The sequence below is a fragment of the Cupressus sempervirens genome, chromosome 10 (genome assembly GCF_028749045.1).
Source record: "Cupressus sempervirens isolate cs-2001-9-10 chromosome 10, ASM2874904v1, whole genome shotgun sequence".
Classification (NCBI taxonomy): Eukaryota; Viridiplantae; Streptophyta; class Pinopsida; order Cupressales; family Cupressaceae; genus Cupressus; species Cupressus sempervirens.
The window spans coordinates 34,428,235-34,446,478 of NC_143127.1; the positions used below are offsets into that span (position 1 = coordinate 34,428,235).

The window sequence follows — 18,244 nt, forward strand, 5'->3', positions numbered from 1 at the left end:
AATTTGCACTTCTAGCCCATACATTTGTCAAAGGAGAAAGCGTTTTTGGCATTTGGAGTCCTATTTCGGCATTGGAGAATCACATTTTTGCCCTATTCCTTCAAAAATAACCCATGTATGAGCAGTAAGGATGCACGTTTTTAATTGGAAATACCTCAAGAACATTATACATGCAAAAATGTTTTGCATTTTGGAGGTTTTGTGACATACACTTTGCCATTACATGCAAAGTTGGCCAAGTGTTTGAGCATGTAGATTTGTATTTGCAAAATTGAAATGATCAAAGGATATTGAGTTATTGTATGCAAATTCACTTGGAGAGTTCAATTTTGGAGAAGAGTCTTTCATTTCAACTTCTCTTTCCACCACATTTGGCTCTTTGAGCTCCAAGTAATTAGAAGATTTCAACTTTACTTTCATTTCTTGCTTACTTTATTATTATCATTGTTTGGCTCATCTTTGTCCATTTGTTCAAAAGCATGTCTTATCTTTTGCATTTTTCTTCTAAATAAGATGAAATCTTCTCATTTCAAAATGCTTGAAAATCCTCCAAACTTCAAAAACAAAATTGCATGTACAAGAACATATTGAATTTTGTCATGTCCGAGTCAATAGCAAGAGGTATGTTTTTGTTTTGTGCTTAGTTTTCATGTTTGCTTGTTTGCTTGTTTTGATTTTGGAAGAAGTTGTGAATTTCTATCCAAGACTTCAAGTGCATCCGCATCCTTTCACCTTTCATCTTTTCATATCAGTGCACATTCCATCCATTTTCCTACATATGCAATTACATCCTTTAAACTCGATTACATGTGTACCAATAATAATTACTACATGTAATTACCTATAGAGAATCTAATTTTGGTAAAAGGCCACTCTTTTGAATACCAAAGTCGTCATTTGCACGCATTTCTATGCTCCTAGCTTGCATTTTTTGCCATACAAATGAAAACCCATCCTTACCCACATGTAATGCATCCTTTTGAGTCTCATTTTGTCCAAATGTGTATGCTTTCCATATTATTTTCAGCCATCACATGTGTTCCATGAGTATCTAATCTACTTCAAACATGTTCTTCAGAGATCTGCCATTTTCAATCAGACTAATGTATTCATGGAGCCAATCCCTTTGGATGATATATTCACTCTGTGGAATTTCCATGTTGTAGCACAAGACATGTTCGTGCCAACAAAGTCCAAAGGAAAGATGAAATACCAATTCAATAAGGAGTTGGCTCATGTGTCTGCATCACTTGTTTCATCTCCTCTTGATCAAGTATCAGATACAAGGATTGAGCACATAAACGTGGTTGATTTCTTACAAAGAATTGAAGCTTTGGCTAACAGAGAGATGAGACACATCAAAAGAAGCAATATTCATCTAGTGTCTACGTTTTCCATGGCTGTCCTGGATTCTGAGTTTGTCTTGGGGTGTGTTGTAATGCCCTGCTCGGAGATCCTTGGAACAAGGATGAAATACAAGCCAAGATTAAAAAAAAAATTACAAGTATGAGTGCATATGACAACATCATACACGGATCATAAAGATCAAAACGGAAGACTTAACCACCATCTTGGCAACCAATGAATCTCCAGACACCACTACCTGAACTGACACACACAAAACAAAAAATGAAAACCCAAAATGACAACAACACAAAATCTAAGATTTGTCAGAGCATGGAAAATTGAGTAAACCCAAAGGGTACTAGAATCACCAAAAATTGATCCCCAAAAACCAGTGGAGATGCCCCCTATTTTTCACATGAGGACCACAGATTGATAGATTCTTGTGCAAAGATGTGCAACATGCCACACGAGGAACTACCTTTTGCACAAGGATGTGCACCATACGGTGTGAGAAAGTACTTGGCGTGAGAAAGTGTCAAAGGCCACGCGAAGAAACCCAACACACCACGCAAGATCTTGCATCCTTGCACAAGAAAGTACACTTTTGCACAAGATCCCAAGACATCACCCCAGAAAACAAAAAGGTAAAAAGCTAAGGAATAAAGTTCCTCTACACCAAGGAGTATTGGATCCACATCTCGAGGCAAGGACACTCAAACAATAACTAAAATATGGAAAGTCGAAATCTGAATCTAACAAGTAAACATAGTAGTGAAGGGAAGTACCGAAGGTAACATCACAATGTACTATATCAACATCGCAATAAACATAAATAAAATTGCAATGAACAATGCAACCAAACGAAGTACGTAGTTCCTCCCAACCATAATAGCATCATAAGACCATCATAGCCCCTAGCCATCCCTTGTGCGTAACATCCCAAGCTACCAAACAGATTGTCGATACTATCATAAAAAGGACGTCACTACTAAAACATGCTACAACATAAGCATAAGGAAATCTAACATGCTAGAAGTAAAGCATAAGATAACCTTACAAGTATGGATAACATCATCTATTATATGCTAATCATCATAATAAGGAAATGCATCAATAACTAACATCATCTAAACATGATATACAAGCATCCTAATGAAAGCAAACTCTGAAGCCTGGAGTACCAAGTGAAAACATCTAGCAACAATCGCACTAGGACAATAGACCATCTTTGTACACTAGTCCCTAGTAGTGGTATAAGTAGCTATGCCTCCCAACCACGTGGAACCCGTAGGCTCGCTCCCACTATGTTGATAGAGTTAATGATCCAACCACAAACACACACAAAGAAAATGTCCATGGCTAACACACACGCCAGATATTATGATGACTGAAACCAAGACATAGACAATGCATAAACTACACGTCCTATTCAAACACTCAATGGGCTACTACGTAGGGGCTAACATCATGAAGAGTTGCTTGGCATCGACAAGCCCAAGCTTGGATCTGTGCGGACTCAACTTTCCAACGAAAGGCTCACACACTTAAGCATTGTTTTATTATCTTAAATTTTATTGCCACCTAATGTTTTATTTAGTTATCACTTACTTAGAACTTCCTCTACCAACCCTATGGCGTCATGACACCAAGCTACAAGATAGATGCCCTCTCCATATGCTACCCTACCCTACCCATGCTCATCCAATGATGAGTTCTCGTAGGCATGCAAATTCCCAACCCAACCCCAATGATCATAACTTTTGGAAGTACCATGGAAGATCAGGACTCGCAAGTCACTCGACAAATGTACATGCATGTATTTGTGTGTGGCGCACCACCATCACGAAGATCATAACACAAGAATTGGATGAGAACACAATGCAGAAAGTCACTCGATTGAAAACAGAATTGGGAGGACGGATGTGGCACGATGCAACATAAAAGTGCAATAGTGGTTTGACTAACATCCAAACTGATCATCTAGGTCCATGACCAACATCATGCCAAAAAATCCAAGAAAACATGGTGGCACGCAAAATGAAATAAAAACTTCAAAAATTGGAAAATTTGGGAAATTAAAACCCATTTGGTCTTTGGGTACAAAAACCCCAAAAATCCAATAATATTTTGGTTCAGACACTGTATACAAAAATGGCCAACATAACGGTGTGAAACCCCAAACCCCCATCTAAAAAATAGGGAAAATGTTCATACCCGACCAACCGGGCAAAACCAACAAATAGAAATGGAGGGGAACACTAGTTCTTAGCCTCCTAACAAACTGCTACCAGAAATAGAAGCTGAAATGAAGTAGAAACAAGAAAACTAGAAAGTACTACCTGACAGCAAAAAGGGTAGAACCAAAATCAGCCTAGTAAAATAAATAACCCATCGATACTACCAAAAGTGATGGCAAAGCAAGATTTCCTGAGTCGAATTCAACAAGACTGATCTCGCAAAAATCCTAGACTCGCAGCTCTTAGAATGAATAGAAATCCAATCATTCAGGAAGAGAATTTCAGAAAAGCTCTCCAATTTCTAATTTGTAAAATTGAAAACAAAGCAAATGTCACTATAGGAGAGCTCAGGATGCATTTTTTTGGACATTCCAGGTGTCAATTTGACAAAGAGTTGATAATCAGAAGAGTATCAGATGAAGCTTGGGATAGGGTAAATCAATTTGGATGCATCTTCTTATAGTTTCCAACCTTTCACCTAGTTGAGAGTTAGTTATTTCCAAGGCAACCCATATACCTTAACAAGATAACGTAGTGATAGGATTATTCTGATGGAGTTGGCTAGACAACTCATGGAGGTGCAATCATGCCAACATAGATAGCACAGGCAAGGATTTGTCATCACCACTATTAAACCCCTTGTAATTGGTCAATATATGCTCAATTGGTATACAAAGAAAAGGCAATGGAAGCAAAAATCAGCTTATCACTTTGAAGAAATTCAAAGCTAGGTTCGATTAGATTATCGAGGAACACATTCAATAGTCAAAAGAGAATTCATCCACATTCATCGTATAGAGGACGTATGGATCGATTTGCAGACTTAGGTGGACATCATGAAGTTGAACTAGTCCAAGCTCACATTGAAGCAAATCATAGACCTCAACATGGTTGAGATTTCACTAGATTTTCAAGTTGAAGATGATGGTGTCATCTCAGATGTAGAATATACAAGGTTGGCTTTAACAAGCATTGTCCATTTCCTATTCAGTGAATATAGAAGGAAGGCAATTCCATCTTTGATAGATTACAAACTATCTTAGTAAATACTAATAAGTGGCTAAAAATCCAAGGCCTCAAAAGTGTACATCCAAAACTTGGGTTAGATTGTAATCATTTTGGACCTATTTGAAGAACATCTCAGGTGGAAATAACAAGCAAGGACGGACCATCCTCTTCATCTCTACTAATGCTCTCCAATTCAAGATCAAAGGTGGAAAGGGATCAAAGCCACCTCTAGAATCTTCTCAAGAACTGATACAGGGTCAAGAATTGGAGGAAAAAATTGTCGAAGAAGATGAAGAGGAAGAAGGAGAGATAGTTATCATATCTCCCCCACAACCAACAAGAAATCGGGATCCATCCATTCAAGGAAGACACTTGGATATTATAGACAACGATGTGGACACATTCTCCACCATTTTTGCACCTACCATTTCCATCTCAAAAGTAAACATGTATGCACTTCTCATCTCATCGACAGCTCCTATCCTCATAGCAAAGCAATGTGAGAACTTGGAAAATGTGTTTGAAGATTTTCCAACTCTCACAGAACATCAATTTCCCAACTTGACACTTTGGTTGCAAGATTCGAGATCTGCATGACAGAGTCGTCTCAAAAGAGGCTCATTGTTCTTGCCATGCAAACTAAAGTATGCACAATCACAACAAAAATACAATTAGGATCAATGTTTTTTGTAGCCACTAACCCTATTCCAACAAATGAATGTTTCAGCTTGCCCACTTGGTTGGGAAAAATCACTATGAAGAGAAGGAAGGTTGTAGTACCTCCAAACAATTTCCCTGTTATAAAGACAATCTAAATCTAAATCTTATAAAGCCAAGGCCGTTTAAAGGATTGTGGTTGATTCTAAAAATACCAAGTATGTTGAGGTTGCAAAACCTTTGGTAAACAAACTAGCTAAGGAGCTTAACTGCTTGGATTACAAGCTCACCAAAATTGAACTTGGTAAACAATCATGGATGGGGTGTTTACAGGATGCCCAAGATGCACTTACCAATATGTCTAAGAGAAATCACGAGCTTTGGCAGAAGAAGAGTCACCTGAAGGAGGAGGTTGCTCATCTTAATGAGGTCATTTGTCAACAATCTTCACAGCTTGCATTCATCACACCTCAAACAACTTGGGGGAATCAAAGAGCCAAAGCAGCAAAAGCTTGGTTTAGAGAAGTGATCTTTGAAGGAGTTTGATTCATCAAGGATGCGGTCAAAGTTCTTGAACGTATCATAAGTGTTGAGGAGATACTATATAATATGATTGCCTCTCTAAATTAAGAAACCAATACTTTGAAAGAAATTTTGGGTGTCTCGAATCAAATGGTAGGCATTGACTTCAATACCTTGATTGCATGTAACATCATCCCATCTTATGATATATTCTATAGATATTAAAGAGTTATGGGTTATAAGGAGGAAGTACTTGGAAAACTTTTCACAAAGTTATAGGGAGCCTTAGAAGGTTGTCAATCAATGCAAACAAAGATCATGTGTGATCTAGAGAACATGGGATGCAATGTCTTTATTGAGTATGAAAACTTGTTCACAGAAGAAGAAATGACCTCATAATATACCGACAGAGTCAATGCTGATCCTAAGTCCAAAGAATTCGGGTCACACACGATGAATAGGTTCGCTATGTACAAATTTGTAGCAAAGCACTTGTGAGATTCTCTTGTAGAAAACTACAAATTTGTAAATCAATATATTTGAATGAGTCAGAATTAAAGTTATCTCGAAGACAATTGAGATCCCAGATCTTCCTACGATTCATGGTTGCATCACCAAATATAACTTTCCAGAACAATATTTAGGATTGATTCAACTTCTTCCACCTCTTCTTCTTCTTCTTCTTCTCATTTTTAATTTTTCATGTTCGTAGTTGGAAAAGATGAATTGCATGTGATTGCAATCACTTGTAATTTGATTGCATGTTATCATGCCATGTAATCCAATAATTCTTCTCACCTAGTTTTACAGGGTCAAAGTTGGTTGATTAGCTCCCACGTTTTCCTCCTATTTCTCACTTCTTTTGCTATAAAAGGAGTGTCTCTCTCATTGTAAATTGGATCTTTTATTATATGCAAGAAAGCTTTGAAGAATTGTGCAAGCATAACTTTGATTGTCTAGTACTATTTTGATGAAAGTGAATATAAATTACACTTGGAGCTAAAACTTTGGTTGAGTGCATTGTGATAGTGCAAATTGGAAACTTTCACTATAGTTTGCATCTATTATCTTTAATTCATGTTATTGTTTTGTATTTAAATAATTGGGTATAAAAGAATTAAGAAGCAATCAAATCCAAAAATTTGATTGGGAGTGATTGTGGTGATACATAGACTAGAAGCTTTGACTATAGCTTGTATTACCTTTTGAATTCACAAATTAGTTAGAATTCCCTATTTTTGGAAGTCTTTGTGCCCTAATGGTAGAGGATATTCCTATAGAATAGATTAAAATAGGACTTAGAGTCAAACCAATACACTCTCAATTAGACTTCGAGTTGGTATTAGTTTATCGATATCACCATTTCCTACTATGAAATATAATTGTAGTTAGAGATTTCATCTTGCCCATTACTCTCTCAATGGATAAGTGGATTCTTTTTTGAAAGTTAAGAGGAAAGAATATTAGTAACACCGTTTTAAAATCTCTCAACTTCTTCCTTACCTTGAGAATTGATCAAGGAACGATGAGAAGTGAGAGCTTTCCCTTAAAGGTAGGAGAGACTCTGTCTCATGTGTTGTGGTTGGTCCACCTATTTTGTGATTGAATTTTAAACAAACTGTCGTTAGGAAATATCTGCCCAACACATCTGATCCTACAAATAATCCTAAAGCTTAATGTTCACTAAAATAGTTATAGCTCTTAAAACTTTGAGGAAATGTATATGAAAGGATCTCCACTTTCACATTGAAAAGTGTAAGATAGTTAAAGAGGCTTGGGAACAAATTTGGTTAATTGTATGGCTGGGTTGATGAGATTAGGAGTTATCATCTTTACAATGATCTAATAATATTGGACCCCGAGAGTTTTAATGAATCCAAGTCTATGTCATTAAAGAAAATGAGCTAAGAGCAAAACTCAAGGATTGTGAAATCAATAATAGGGATACATAGTTTAGTGGACCAGCTTCCATGAGAATGTACATATTTGTTTCTAGTTTCTGAACACATAAGTTGATAGTCGCCATTCATTCACTCCACCGTCATTTAATACATTTATATAATTGTTGATGTTAATGAAATCAAATTTCATTAGCATATGTATTTTTAAGTCATAAAAAGTCTAAAGCTTTGGTGGCTAATAATGGGAATCAAGGAAAGAGTTCCCACAAGAAACAAAAATAGGGCAAGCCAAAACTAGACAATGCACAATCAACCTCTTCAAAAAAAGGTATTTCTTCATTCTCTCCTAAGGAGGGGTCACATAAGAAGGGGAAGATAATTTGTGCATATAACAAGAAGAATGGACATGAAGAACACCATTGCTACGAGAGGGATATTGATGAATTGAAGCATTTTATTGAGAAGAATAGAATCAGTTTGCCTTCAAGAATGACTACTTTATCTTCTTCACAACAACAAAAAAATTTGATAAGAAAAGAATTATATTTCTAGAACAAGAACAAAGTACATGATCTATATTCTACCATAGGTCATGATTCAAGGAGATGGCTTTTAGATCCAAGGGCTTTGCATCCTATGGCATCTTCACAATTTATGTTCTCTTCATTTGAGCCTTATGAAATGCCATTGATTTTGATCGAAAATCATACATATATGATCATATTGAGAAATAATCCATTGATATTGGGAAGAGCACCTTCAACAATGTATACTTCACTAACAAATAATATTCTTTCCATCTATTAAATCACTCATAATGCATTAAGGAAGACTTTGGTCTTCCATTCTAATTTAGTTATCATCAAATACTTGGAGATGGGAGCTATCATTGCTACTAGAGTGGTAGATCATGCATCTTGGTTGTCCTTCTTTACAAAATTTATTCCTATTGATGATTGTGATTCTTCATATGATGATCAAATTTTAGAGTGGATTTAGATCATTATGAGAACTTTGGCTACTTGAACTACTCACATGTGATCAAGTTATTGAGCCTCCCATTCCATCTCATAGTGAGGTTACATCTATTGTTACTTCTAATGATGCTTTTGTTGCTACAAATTTGGCTTCTTGTGATTCAATACAACGATATATACATTGTCATTCAAATATTGTTCCTTGGGTGACTACTTGATAGACTTTGCAATTTTATTTGTAGATGTCTATTTGCAGATTTGTTGGAAACTATTGATGATATTCATCTTCTCTTTAATGGAAATGATCTTTATCCAATTGCTATGAGGGAGCACCTTGACCCTCTTCTCGATTCTCTCTATGATCATCTATCACAATTTGATATGATTTTGGATACTTTGTATCTGCATTTGGAGGAAGCCTCTTTATCTTCAATGGAGATACTCGAGTCTTTGGACATTGGTCTACATTCATCTCAACTATCTAATAGTGTGGCTGAGTACACCTTATTTAGAGGGGGAAACTTTCAGCATTGACATGAGAACACTTGAGCAATTTTTAGAGAATCCATGTATTATGAGGTTTCTTCCAACATGTTGCTTTTAGGATTGGGAAGAATTCATTCATACACTGGTTTTGTTTCTTCTTGAGAAGATGAAAATTTTCAACAAACATGGAGTATCGTCTACAAGCATCTATCATTGGTGTACATTTTGCATTGGGTGGGAGGATACTTGGTCTCTCTTCTCTTGTTAGATGGCATTTTTTTGGTCACGTGGGGATTTTTCCTTCTCATTCTTCTTTGAGTACTCTTTTATTTTTGCATCTCTCTTTTAGGGAGGAGTTTTGTCCCAGTTGGTTATCCTTTTCCTCATTTGTGAGATATTACATTGCATATTGTAGATGGGTATCTAACATGGCCTAATAGATGGGACTCATCTCGCATTGTTAGCTTGAGCTACATTCTCCTGAGTTACACTTAGGTAAAGGTGTTGGTGTAATTTGTCTAACATAATTAGACATCACTTAACTTAGGATAATGCATTTCATAATAATTTCTATAAGGAAACAATTAGGGAATTGCATAACTAGGTGGTGGGATAAATTCCACCATTGGTGGTGAGATGGAATTTATATCTATTAATTTCTTCTAAGCCCCTTCCCCCACCCCCCACATCCATTGAGCCATGTATCATCCTTGTGTGTTCTCTTTTCCTTTTGTCTTGTCTATAAGAAAGCACATGTACAGTGTACTTAGTTTAGTTTAGCATATTCAACATGATGAGAATACAGTTTGTTCTTGTCCATCTTGTTCTCTCTTACTTTTGTGTGGTTCATTGGCCTCTAAATCTTTCTTTCTATAAACAAATTCACCCTCCAAAATATAAAGTGATCTTTTATCAGATATTTTGATAGGCGTAGAGGAGACTTCATTACATGTATGATTTAAGAGTAGAGGCGTTATTGTTGGACTAATCACCTATGTTCCCCTTCAGGATTTGTGACATGGCTTAGTTTATTCTTGTGTTTGGACATTGACAAGGTAGATGCTTTGGTGCAACAACCACCCTAGCTTGTAACAAGTGGTTTCAAAGCTTGGTCATAGGTTCAAATCTCCACGGGTAATGCTTAGGGGGGGATTGTTGGACTATGTCCTATGTTATAAGTCTAGTAGTTGTATTGGGCATCGACAAGCTCAATCTTTTAGTGCAACAACAGTCTTAGCTTATAATAGTTATATCCAAAGACAATTGATCCAAGAGTGTTTGATTGAACATTGTTTAATAAAAATCCTTCAAATGGAACCTCTCAGTCCTATATTATTATATTTTTAAAAGATATGTGATTTTAATAAAAAAATTGAGATGACTTGAGTTTGTATCAAGTATTATGGGATTAATCCAACTTTTATTTTCTTGTGGTGTGTCCATTTATTATAATCGTATCACATTGCATCTTTTTCTATGAAAAAAATCATTGATACTCTATTTTTACCTTATCTCTATCATCATGTGTTATCATTTCCATATTACAACATATATATATATATATATATATATATATATATATATATATATATATATATATATATATATATATATATATATATATATAACACATTGCACAAGTTAGGGATATGAATTTTAGTCATACCCTCTCATCATGTGTGATGTTGGATTGTGCATTGATTTGTAAAAACATTGTTATTGTTATGTATATGGGACATGTGAGATAACAACATATTCTATAAGGAATGCACAAGAAAATTTGATGAACCTTTACATAATGCACACTTATCCTTATTTACAAAAGCAAAAAAAAAAAAAAATTTGGTATAAGACCAAGGTAACGAGATAAATAAAATATAGAACTTGCTAAGATTGTACCAACCTAATTGTGTTTTTAAGTCAGTAAGTGCTCTCACATTGATGTTTTGTCCAACATTTTGAACATGATGTTATAGAATACAACCTTCCATGTCTTTGCCTACTCTACACTACAACTTTGAGTTGAATGATTTTGATGGATGCCACTTTTCATCACCATGGCTTTATGATCACATGGACCATTTTGAATTAAACTTAAATTATCCTTAATTAGTACAATATTTCACTATGCAAATGGTGCATAATTCATTTTAATTTAATTTAATTCTGATATTTGTTTTTTATGGTTCTCGTGTTCACCTCATTTTGATTTGTAACAAATTTAAAATGGAAATCAATACCCCCATTTTAACTAATAAAATGCTTTCATACAATTCTTTAAAAGACGTTAACCTTTGCTAATAGTGTATTGAATGAGAATTGCATATGTATTTGAAATATATTTTGACATCTCAATCAGAATGTTGCTCTTGCAATATCTAGAGGTACTCCAAGATGGCATAGTTGTTGAATAATCCTTGAAAACAAGTTAATTTCAGTTTTAAATGCACAAGCGAAAAAATTGAGAAATTGTTTATTATAATTTTTCATACAAATGGCTTATTGTCTCTTATTGACTATGAAATTGAGGATATTATTGTCTAAACTTTTCTATTGATTTGATTGTTATTGTGCAATACACTTGTCTTTGGCACATTCAAGGCTAATTGTTTTCTTATTGGTGTAGAATACAATGGAGAAGGATAAAGATGATGAACAAAATGGTTTGAAAGAAGAGATACTTGGATGTGTAACCAAGGCTTATCTACATCCTGTTTTGTGCTCCGCAAGCAATATCCTACAACAAAGTAACAATGAGAATTTGATCTCCTTGATGCATGATCAAGAGACATAATGTTGGCATGTTGACTTCTATTCTTTTTTATAAAGTATATTGATGTCTACCTTTAAGCTATCATTCTTTTAACATAATTATATTAATTAAGCCTATTCTCAACCCCTTTTTTGCTAATATTGAGAATGTGTGGTTCCCAAGGGTTTAACATGACACTATATTGAAAATGCGCGATTTCACAAGATCCTCTCAATGTATTTAGAATGATAGACACACAAATCCTTGTGAAGAAATAGAGTCATTACACCCAAAATTATTTATCAACATTAACTTTGATATATTATATTTTCACATATGAATGATTTTGTATTTAATTGAAATTATCATGTGTCATGTTGAAATATTAAATTTCATATTTGGGGGTTAAATCTTATAAAGTGTTTTTTAGACTCATCTAAAAGTGAAAATAATATGCTTGTAAAATAGAGTATATTCCACCCATTGACCAGTCCTTTTATACATTGTCATAACCTATTGCCTCCATGTTTATCTCAACTAAAACTATTGTATGTCTTGACATAATACCATGTTAGTTTCCAGTGCCCAACACAAATCATGTTTTGTATTGGTTTTTTAGTTATTAATTATACTTTCAACTACATTATACAATCTAAGAAAATGACAAAAAAAGATTATGTAAAATTAAGGCTTTCAATTGGATGGGCCTTTTTATTATATAACCCTATCACTATTACGTAGGTTTTTAGAAGTGAACATCCATGTTGTTGCAAGCTACATCATTGCATATATTAGCTTTATCTCACATTAATTACTATGGTAGCTCTCAAATTATGTCTTATTGGTTTGTTAATAAATTTGGTGCTCCTTTCTATTACATTTGATGGTTCTTTTGACTATATCTTAATCATTATGTTCTATTGCTTCTAATTGGAATGGTTTTTAGTCCCCTACTGAGATTCATTTGAAATTTACACTATTAACATGATCATATCTTAAAGACAATTTTTAAGTGTGTCTGTGTGTGTCTGTGTGTGCATGCGTGCGTGCATGCCCTATTACGACCTATACCTTATTACCATTGCTTCCAAATATTCCTCATATGTTGTGATATCCTCCTCTTTATAGATAGGTTGGTCCATTAAAACTACTAGCTCCATCTTCACGATGGTGTTGTCCTCTGTCAACATGTTATCTTATTGCTCTATAACCTCTACCTCTATTTCTATGTTTTTGGTTCCTCACAAGCTTCTCTTTTTCCTTAATGGCAAATCGATTAGCTTCTTCAAAAGATATAGGAAACAATAAACTCGATTTATCTTGCAAATTAAATTTCAAGCCATTAAGGTATATTTGTTATCTTTTCCAAATTCTCATCATTGTGGCTTGAACAAGTCACCAAATTGTAGTAGAATTCTTTCATATATTCTTTCACTAACATAGCTTTTTGTTCAAGGTTTTGCAATATTTTAAAAAGATTCATTTAGTAATCACATGGGAGGAACTTGGCAGGATGAGCTTTAACAGTTGTACAAGTGAACTTAAATATTGTCTTCTACAACTCCTTCATTCGTAAACTACTTGTCTATTAGATAATTGAGAGGGGGGTGAATCAGTTATAACTAGCTATCCTACATGCCTTAAAACACTTTTCACCAACTTAAACACTTCAATCTTTCAAATCATTAACTCGGTAACTAGATATAGCATAATAATATAAATTGACCTAAACTTTGCATCAAATTGTCAACTTAATATGTCGAGTATCAAAGTAAACTTTCAGTTTATACCGTGTTGATGTAATAAATAGTAAACATTAAATAAACATGCAACACAATAAGACTCCATGCAATTTTGACACAAGTATTTAACATGGAAACACTATTAAGGGAGAACCCACCTGGGAACTGACAACCCAAAAAAATGCACTCTTCTATAGTGAGCTTTGTTATAAATAATCTTGTTAAAGGTTACATACACATTGTTAATGTGACCTTGTTAGAGGATTTTCACTAAAGATCATCTAGACCTTATCACTCCTTGAAACTTCTAAAGAGTGGTCGACTCTAAAGGACTTACAAAACATTCAACGGAATGCCACCATATAGTATTTCAATAAGATTGTTAGGTCCACTCGATTAAGAGATTTTTCTGCTACAATGATTAGAGAGCAAGAATCAAATGATCTATTAGATTTTAGCACTACCTTAGTTGTTCAGATCTCTATGTTGCACAATCTCTTTCCTCTTGCAATCATTTTGATCCCTTCTTGGTTGATTCACACACCTCACAGATTAACTTCGCACTTCTCTTGCTTGATCTTTACAATGTTTTTTTGCTCAATTCTCCTTTTGGTTATCACTTTTTTCTTCAACTTGATCAACAACAATGAAAATAGTGCTCATCCCTTAAATAAAAAACTTGTGTCACTCCTCTAGAAGCTTCCATGTTTTGCCACTTAATCACAATTGTTAGATCGTCATCAAGTTTAGATTCATTGAATCTACATGCTCAGGTACTATGCTTCCACCTTAAACTTTGTGCTCCAATACAAATTGTTAGATCTCCCTCATCAAAGCTTCTTTGAATTTCTACATTTGTTGATCTCATAACTAACTTTATCCTTATCCTTTAGGTTGTTCAATGTATACCTCTTCCTCTAGGAATATCTTGTAAGTTGCATAAGCCATTAACCGTGTTCTAACTCCTAATTTGGCGACATGTGCAAAGGTCTCTCCATGATGAATTCATTCTTGGACATAACCTTTACAAACAAGTCTGGCCTTGTTCCTCATAACTTCTCCTTTCTCATTCAATTTGTTCCTAAATGTCCACTTGGTTCCAATCACATTTTTGTCTTTGGGTCTCGATACTAGTGTCCATGTATTGTTCTTCCCAGTTTTATCTATTTCTTCATTCATCGCATTGATCCAGTCATCATTTCCAAGTGCATCTTTTATAGTTCTTGGCTCAAATTCTGCAATCAAACATGTATTGTCCTTCAACTTACTTTTTGTCATGACTTCAACACTCTTATCTCCAATGGTTTGATCTTGTGAATGGTTCCTTCTCACATACTTTTCTAAGACATATTCATCCTTATTATCTCCAACATTATCATTGCTTGGTTGGGGCTAGGCATTCTTCTCGGGTAGTTCTCTCTGAGGCTCAAGTAATGCAAGTTGTTTCTTGGAACCTTTCTATCATTACTTGATGTACCATTTTAATGACTTATTTTGGTGTTTGGGTATAGTAGCAACTGTATCATCATAAACATATATAAACTTGTTGTAATCCTTAGTTTCCTTCTTGTTATCCTCATTGTTCTTATCTACTAACTCATCAATTCTAACATTTGTACTTTCAATTATTGTGTCAGTCACTGTGTTCAAACATTTGTAAGTCTTGCTCCTAGTAGAGTAATCTAGGAATATACATTCATCACATTTTGAATCAAACTTCTCATCACTTGCATCTTTATAAATATAACACCTTCCAAATATTTTGAAATAACTTACATTCTGTGTGACAATGCCAAAGTTCATATGGTGTCTTGTTTGTTCATTTTTTCAATTGAACTAAGTTGAGAGTGTAAACAACAATGCTTATAGCTTCTCTCCAGAATATTTGTGCAACTCCCTTTTCGATCAGCAATGTTATAGCACAATTAACAATAGATATGTTTATTCTCTTTGCAATCCCATTCTGTTGTGGTGTTCTTGGTGAAGATAGTTGTCTCTTAATTTCATGCTCAACCCAAAAGTTAGTGAATTCCTCAAACGTAAGTCATCACCTCTATCAGATCTCAAACATTTTATCTATTTACCAATTTCTTCAACTCTATATTTATACCACTTGAACATATCAAATGCATAGGACTTGAACTTCATGAACATAACAATCATCATTCTAGAATAATCATTAATAAATAGAATGAAATGCATATCTCCATAATAGTTCTCGACTTTCATAAGACCACACAAATCGGTATGTACCAATTCTAGAATATCCTTAGATGAATGTGTCTTACTTGTAAAAATAGACTTAGTCATCAACCAAGTTCATATTGCTTGCACATAGCATTATCAGGTTTATGTAGGTTCAGTATGCCTCTCACTTTCTTCTTTCTACTCACTTTGACCATATTCTCAAACTTTACATGACAATCTCTTATGTCATAACCATACATCTTCAACTTTTGCAAATAGGCATGTACTTATAGTGTACCATCTTAAAATGGGCGCACTTGCATTTTAAGACCTTTGAGCTCCTTCATAATTCCCTCTTTGGACCATGGATATGCATGTGCTCGATCTCCTTTTTCTCCTATCTTCTTCCTCTTTCCACTATCTTTCTAGCACCTACCCTTTCTTTATGTGGCACCTGAGATTGGACCTCTAGGACTAGGTCAACTCAGGTCGACCTAGTCTAGACTAGCATTGCTCTCCCAGGTCGACCTAGTCCTCACCAATTTCAGAGCTTGGGGCCCAAAAGGCCTTGGAGCTTTAATTAGTTTTTGATCGTTATCCAGTCGGCCTATATTTTTTTCCCATCCAAAAAGTCATATATAAGGAGACTTGGAGGCTTTATTTTCATAATTCATATCCACAATTCATTCATGTGCTCAAGCTCTTGCTCTCAAGTGAATATTTCTACCTTTTGCATTCAAGGAGTTCAAGTAGTCAAGTTTTTCAAGCATTCAAGCAAGGAGATTTCTATCTAGCATTGAAGGATTCTTTATGAGAATTTCCTCTTCATGATCTAGGTTATTGTTGGCCATCATGGGAGGAGATCTACATTAAAGCATTCATCATCTTCTTCACTAATGCACTTTTCCATGGCACCATGATGGAATTATGTTAGATCCATTGTAAAGAGTGGAGGTACCCTACATTCCTAATTCAAGATCTATATTACATTTACATACATAGAAACAAGGTGAATCCTAAAATTTATCTTGTCTTTTAGTCATTTAATTTGACATTTCTCTATTACGGTTAATTCCTTAACCTAGGGCTTGACCAAGGCAAGGCCTCATCAAACCCCAACCCCCAAACCTTTCTTTCTAAGTTAATTTGTAGGTTGGGAGCAAAAAAGGATTACAAGTATGGAACCTATAATTTGCAAGGTATGGAGTCATCAATTGCAAATCGTTGGACTATGCCAACTTGGTTGTAGCACGCCTTCCCAAGTTGACTTTGTCCTTCAATCTCAAATTCTAGAGAGATTTCTAGATTTTGTTCTTTTTGTCATTTTATTTTGAGATCCACAAACAGATATTCAAATACTAGTCAAATCTGTGAGTTTTGTAGCAAAAATACATCTTCCTCTAAACATTCTAGGGTGAGTCATTTATATTTTATTTTCTTTCATATATTTACCCTAGCTTTATATATTAATTGGACTAATTGTCTTCACATAACATCTAGATTTACCTTATTTAAGTAATTAGTTCAATCTCACATTCGCATTATCCTATTAAGGGCCTAAGAGAGTACATTTCTTTGTATTGTAGTCCTCTTTATAATTCTAATTTAGCATAAGCTCCCTTCTTCTATTAGGTCCTATCTAATCTCATTTGGATCATAAGTGGAATCATACTTGGAAAGTCCCCTCTTTCCCTCACACAAATATTTTAATGACTTGGTGACCCCATAAAGTGGAATTCTACATCTTATTTAAAGTGCTTCCATTTTACCACTAAACATTTTGGTGAACCTGACTTCTACCCCTTTCTTTTTGGAGTTAGATTGTTTATTTTGGGTGTTCACCTTTTTTTGGTGAACCCAACCTTCTTACCTTCTTTCTTGGAGTTAGATATTCCTCTTTTGGCAATATCTTTTCTTTGGCCTCGGCTTCACCTTTTTTTGGTGAACCTGCCTTGTGCCCTTTCCTTTTTAGAGTTAGATTTGGCTATCTTGTGCTTAGATCTCTCTTGTATGCTCTCTATTACATTTGTATGATTAGATCTCATTAGGGTTTCCTTTTGTGATCTCCTCTTTTATGAGCTTGGTTATACGAAGTCCAACCTATAGCATTCCTGTTAGGTGAAGCCATAGACTCTCGAGCTCCTTTGTTCATGACTCCCCTTTTCTTCCTAGGACACATGATGATACATCTTTACTCATGATCTTAATCCTATAACAGAGCATAACTCTTATCACTCATCCCATGATGACGATGACTCTTTAAGAGTTCCTCCTTCGCAAGTTGATAATCTTTTTAGTGAATGTGATAAATTGAAAACTTGGCTTGTTCAAGAAAATCAAAATCTTGATAGTTTTTATGTTGTTGAAGCTCTTAAGAAGCTTGTTAATAATGATGACAATAATCTTTCTATCTTGTGTGGTATATCTC

At 34.8% G+C, this 18,244-nt stretch overlaps 1 protein-coding gene across 1 annotated transcript in view; it reads left to right on the forward strand.

Annotated features, from left to right (window-relative positions):
* Positions 1 to 12,249, forward strand: part of LOC149532428 (Early-responsive to dehydration stress protein (ERD4)) — a 416,579-nt gene extending 404,330 nt beyond the window's left edge. The window contains exon 10 of the mRNA XM_089805383.1: positions 11,762 to 12,249. Within this exon, the coding sequence (XP_089661509.1) occupies positions 11,762 to 11,929 (168 nt within the window). The 3' untranslated portion in view covers positions 11,930 to 12,249. The remainder of the gene's footprint in view (positions 1 to 11,761) is intronic.
* The last annotated feature ends 5,995 nt before the right edge of the window (positions 12,250 to 18,244 follow it).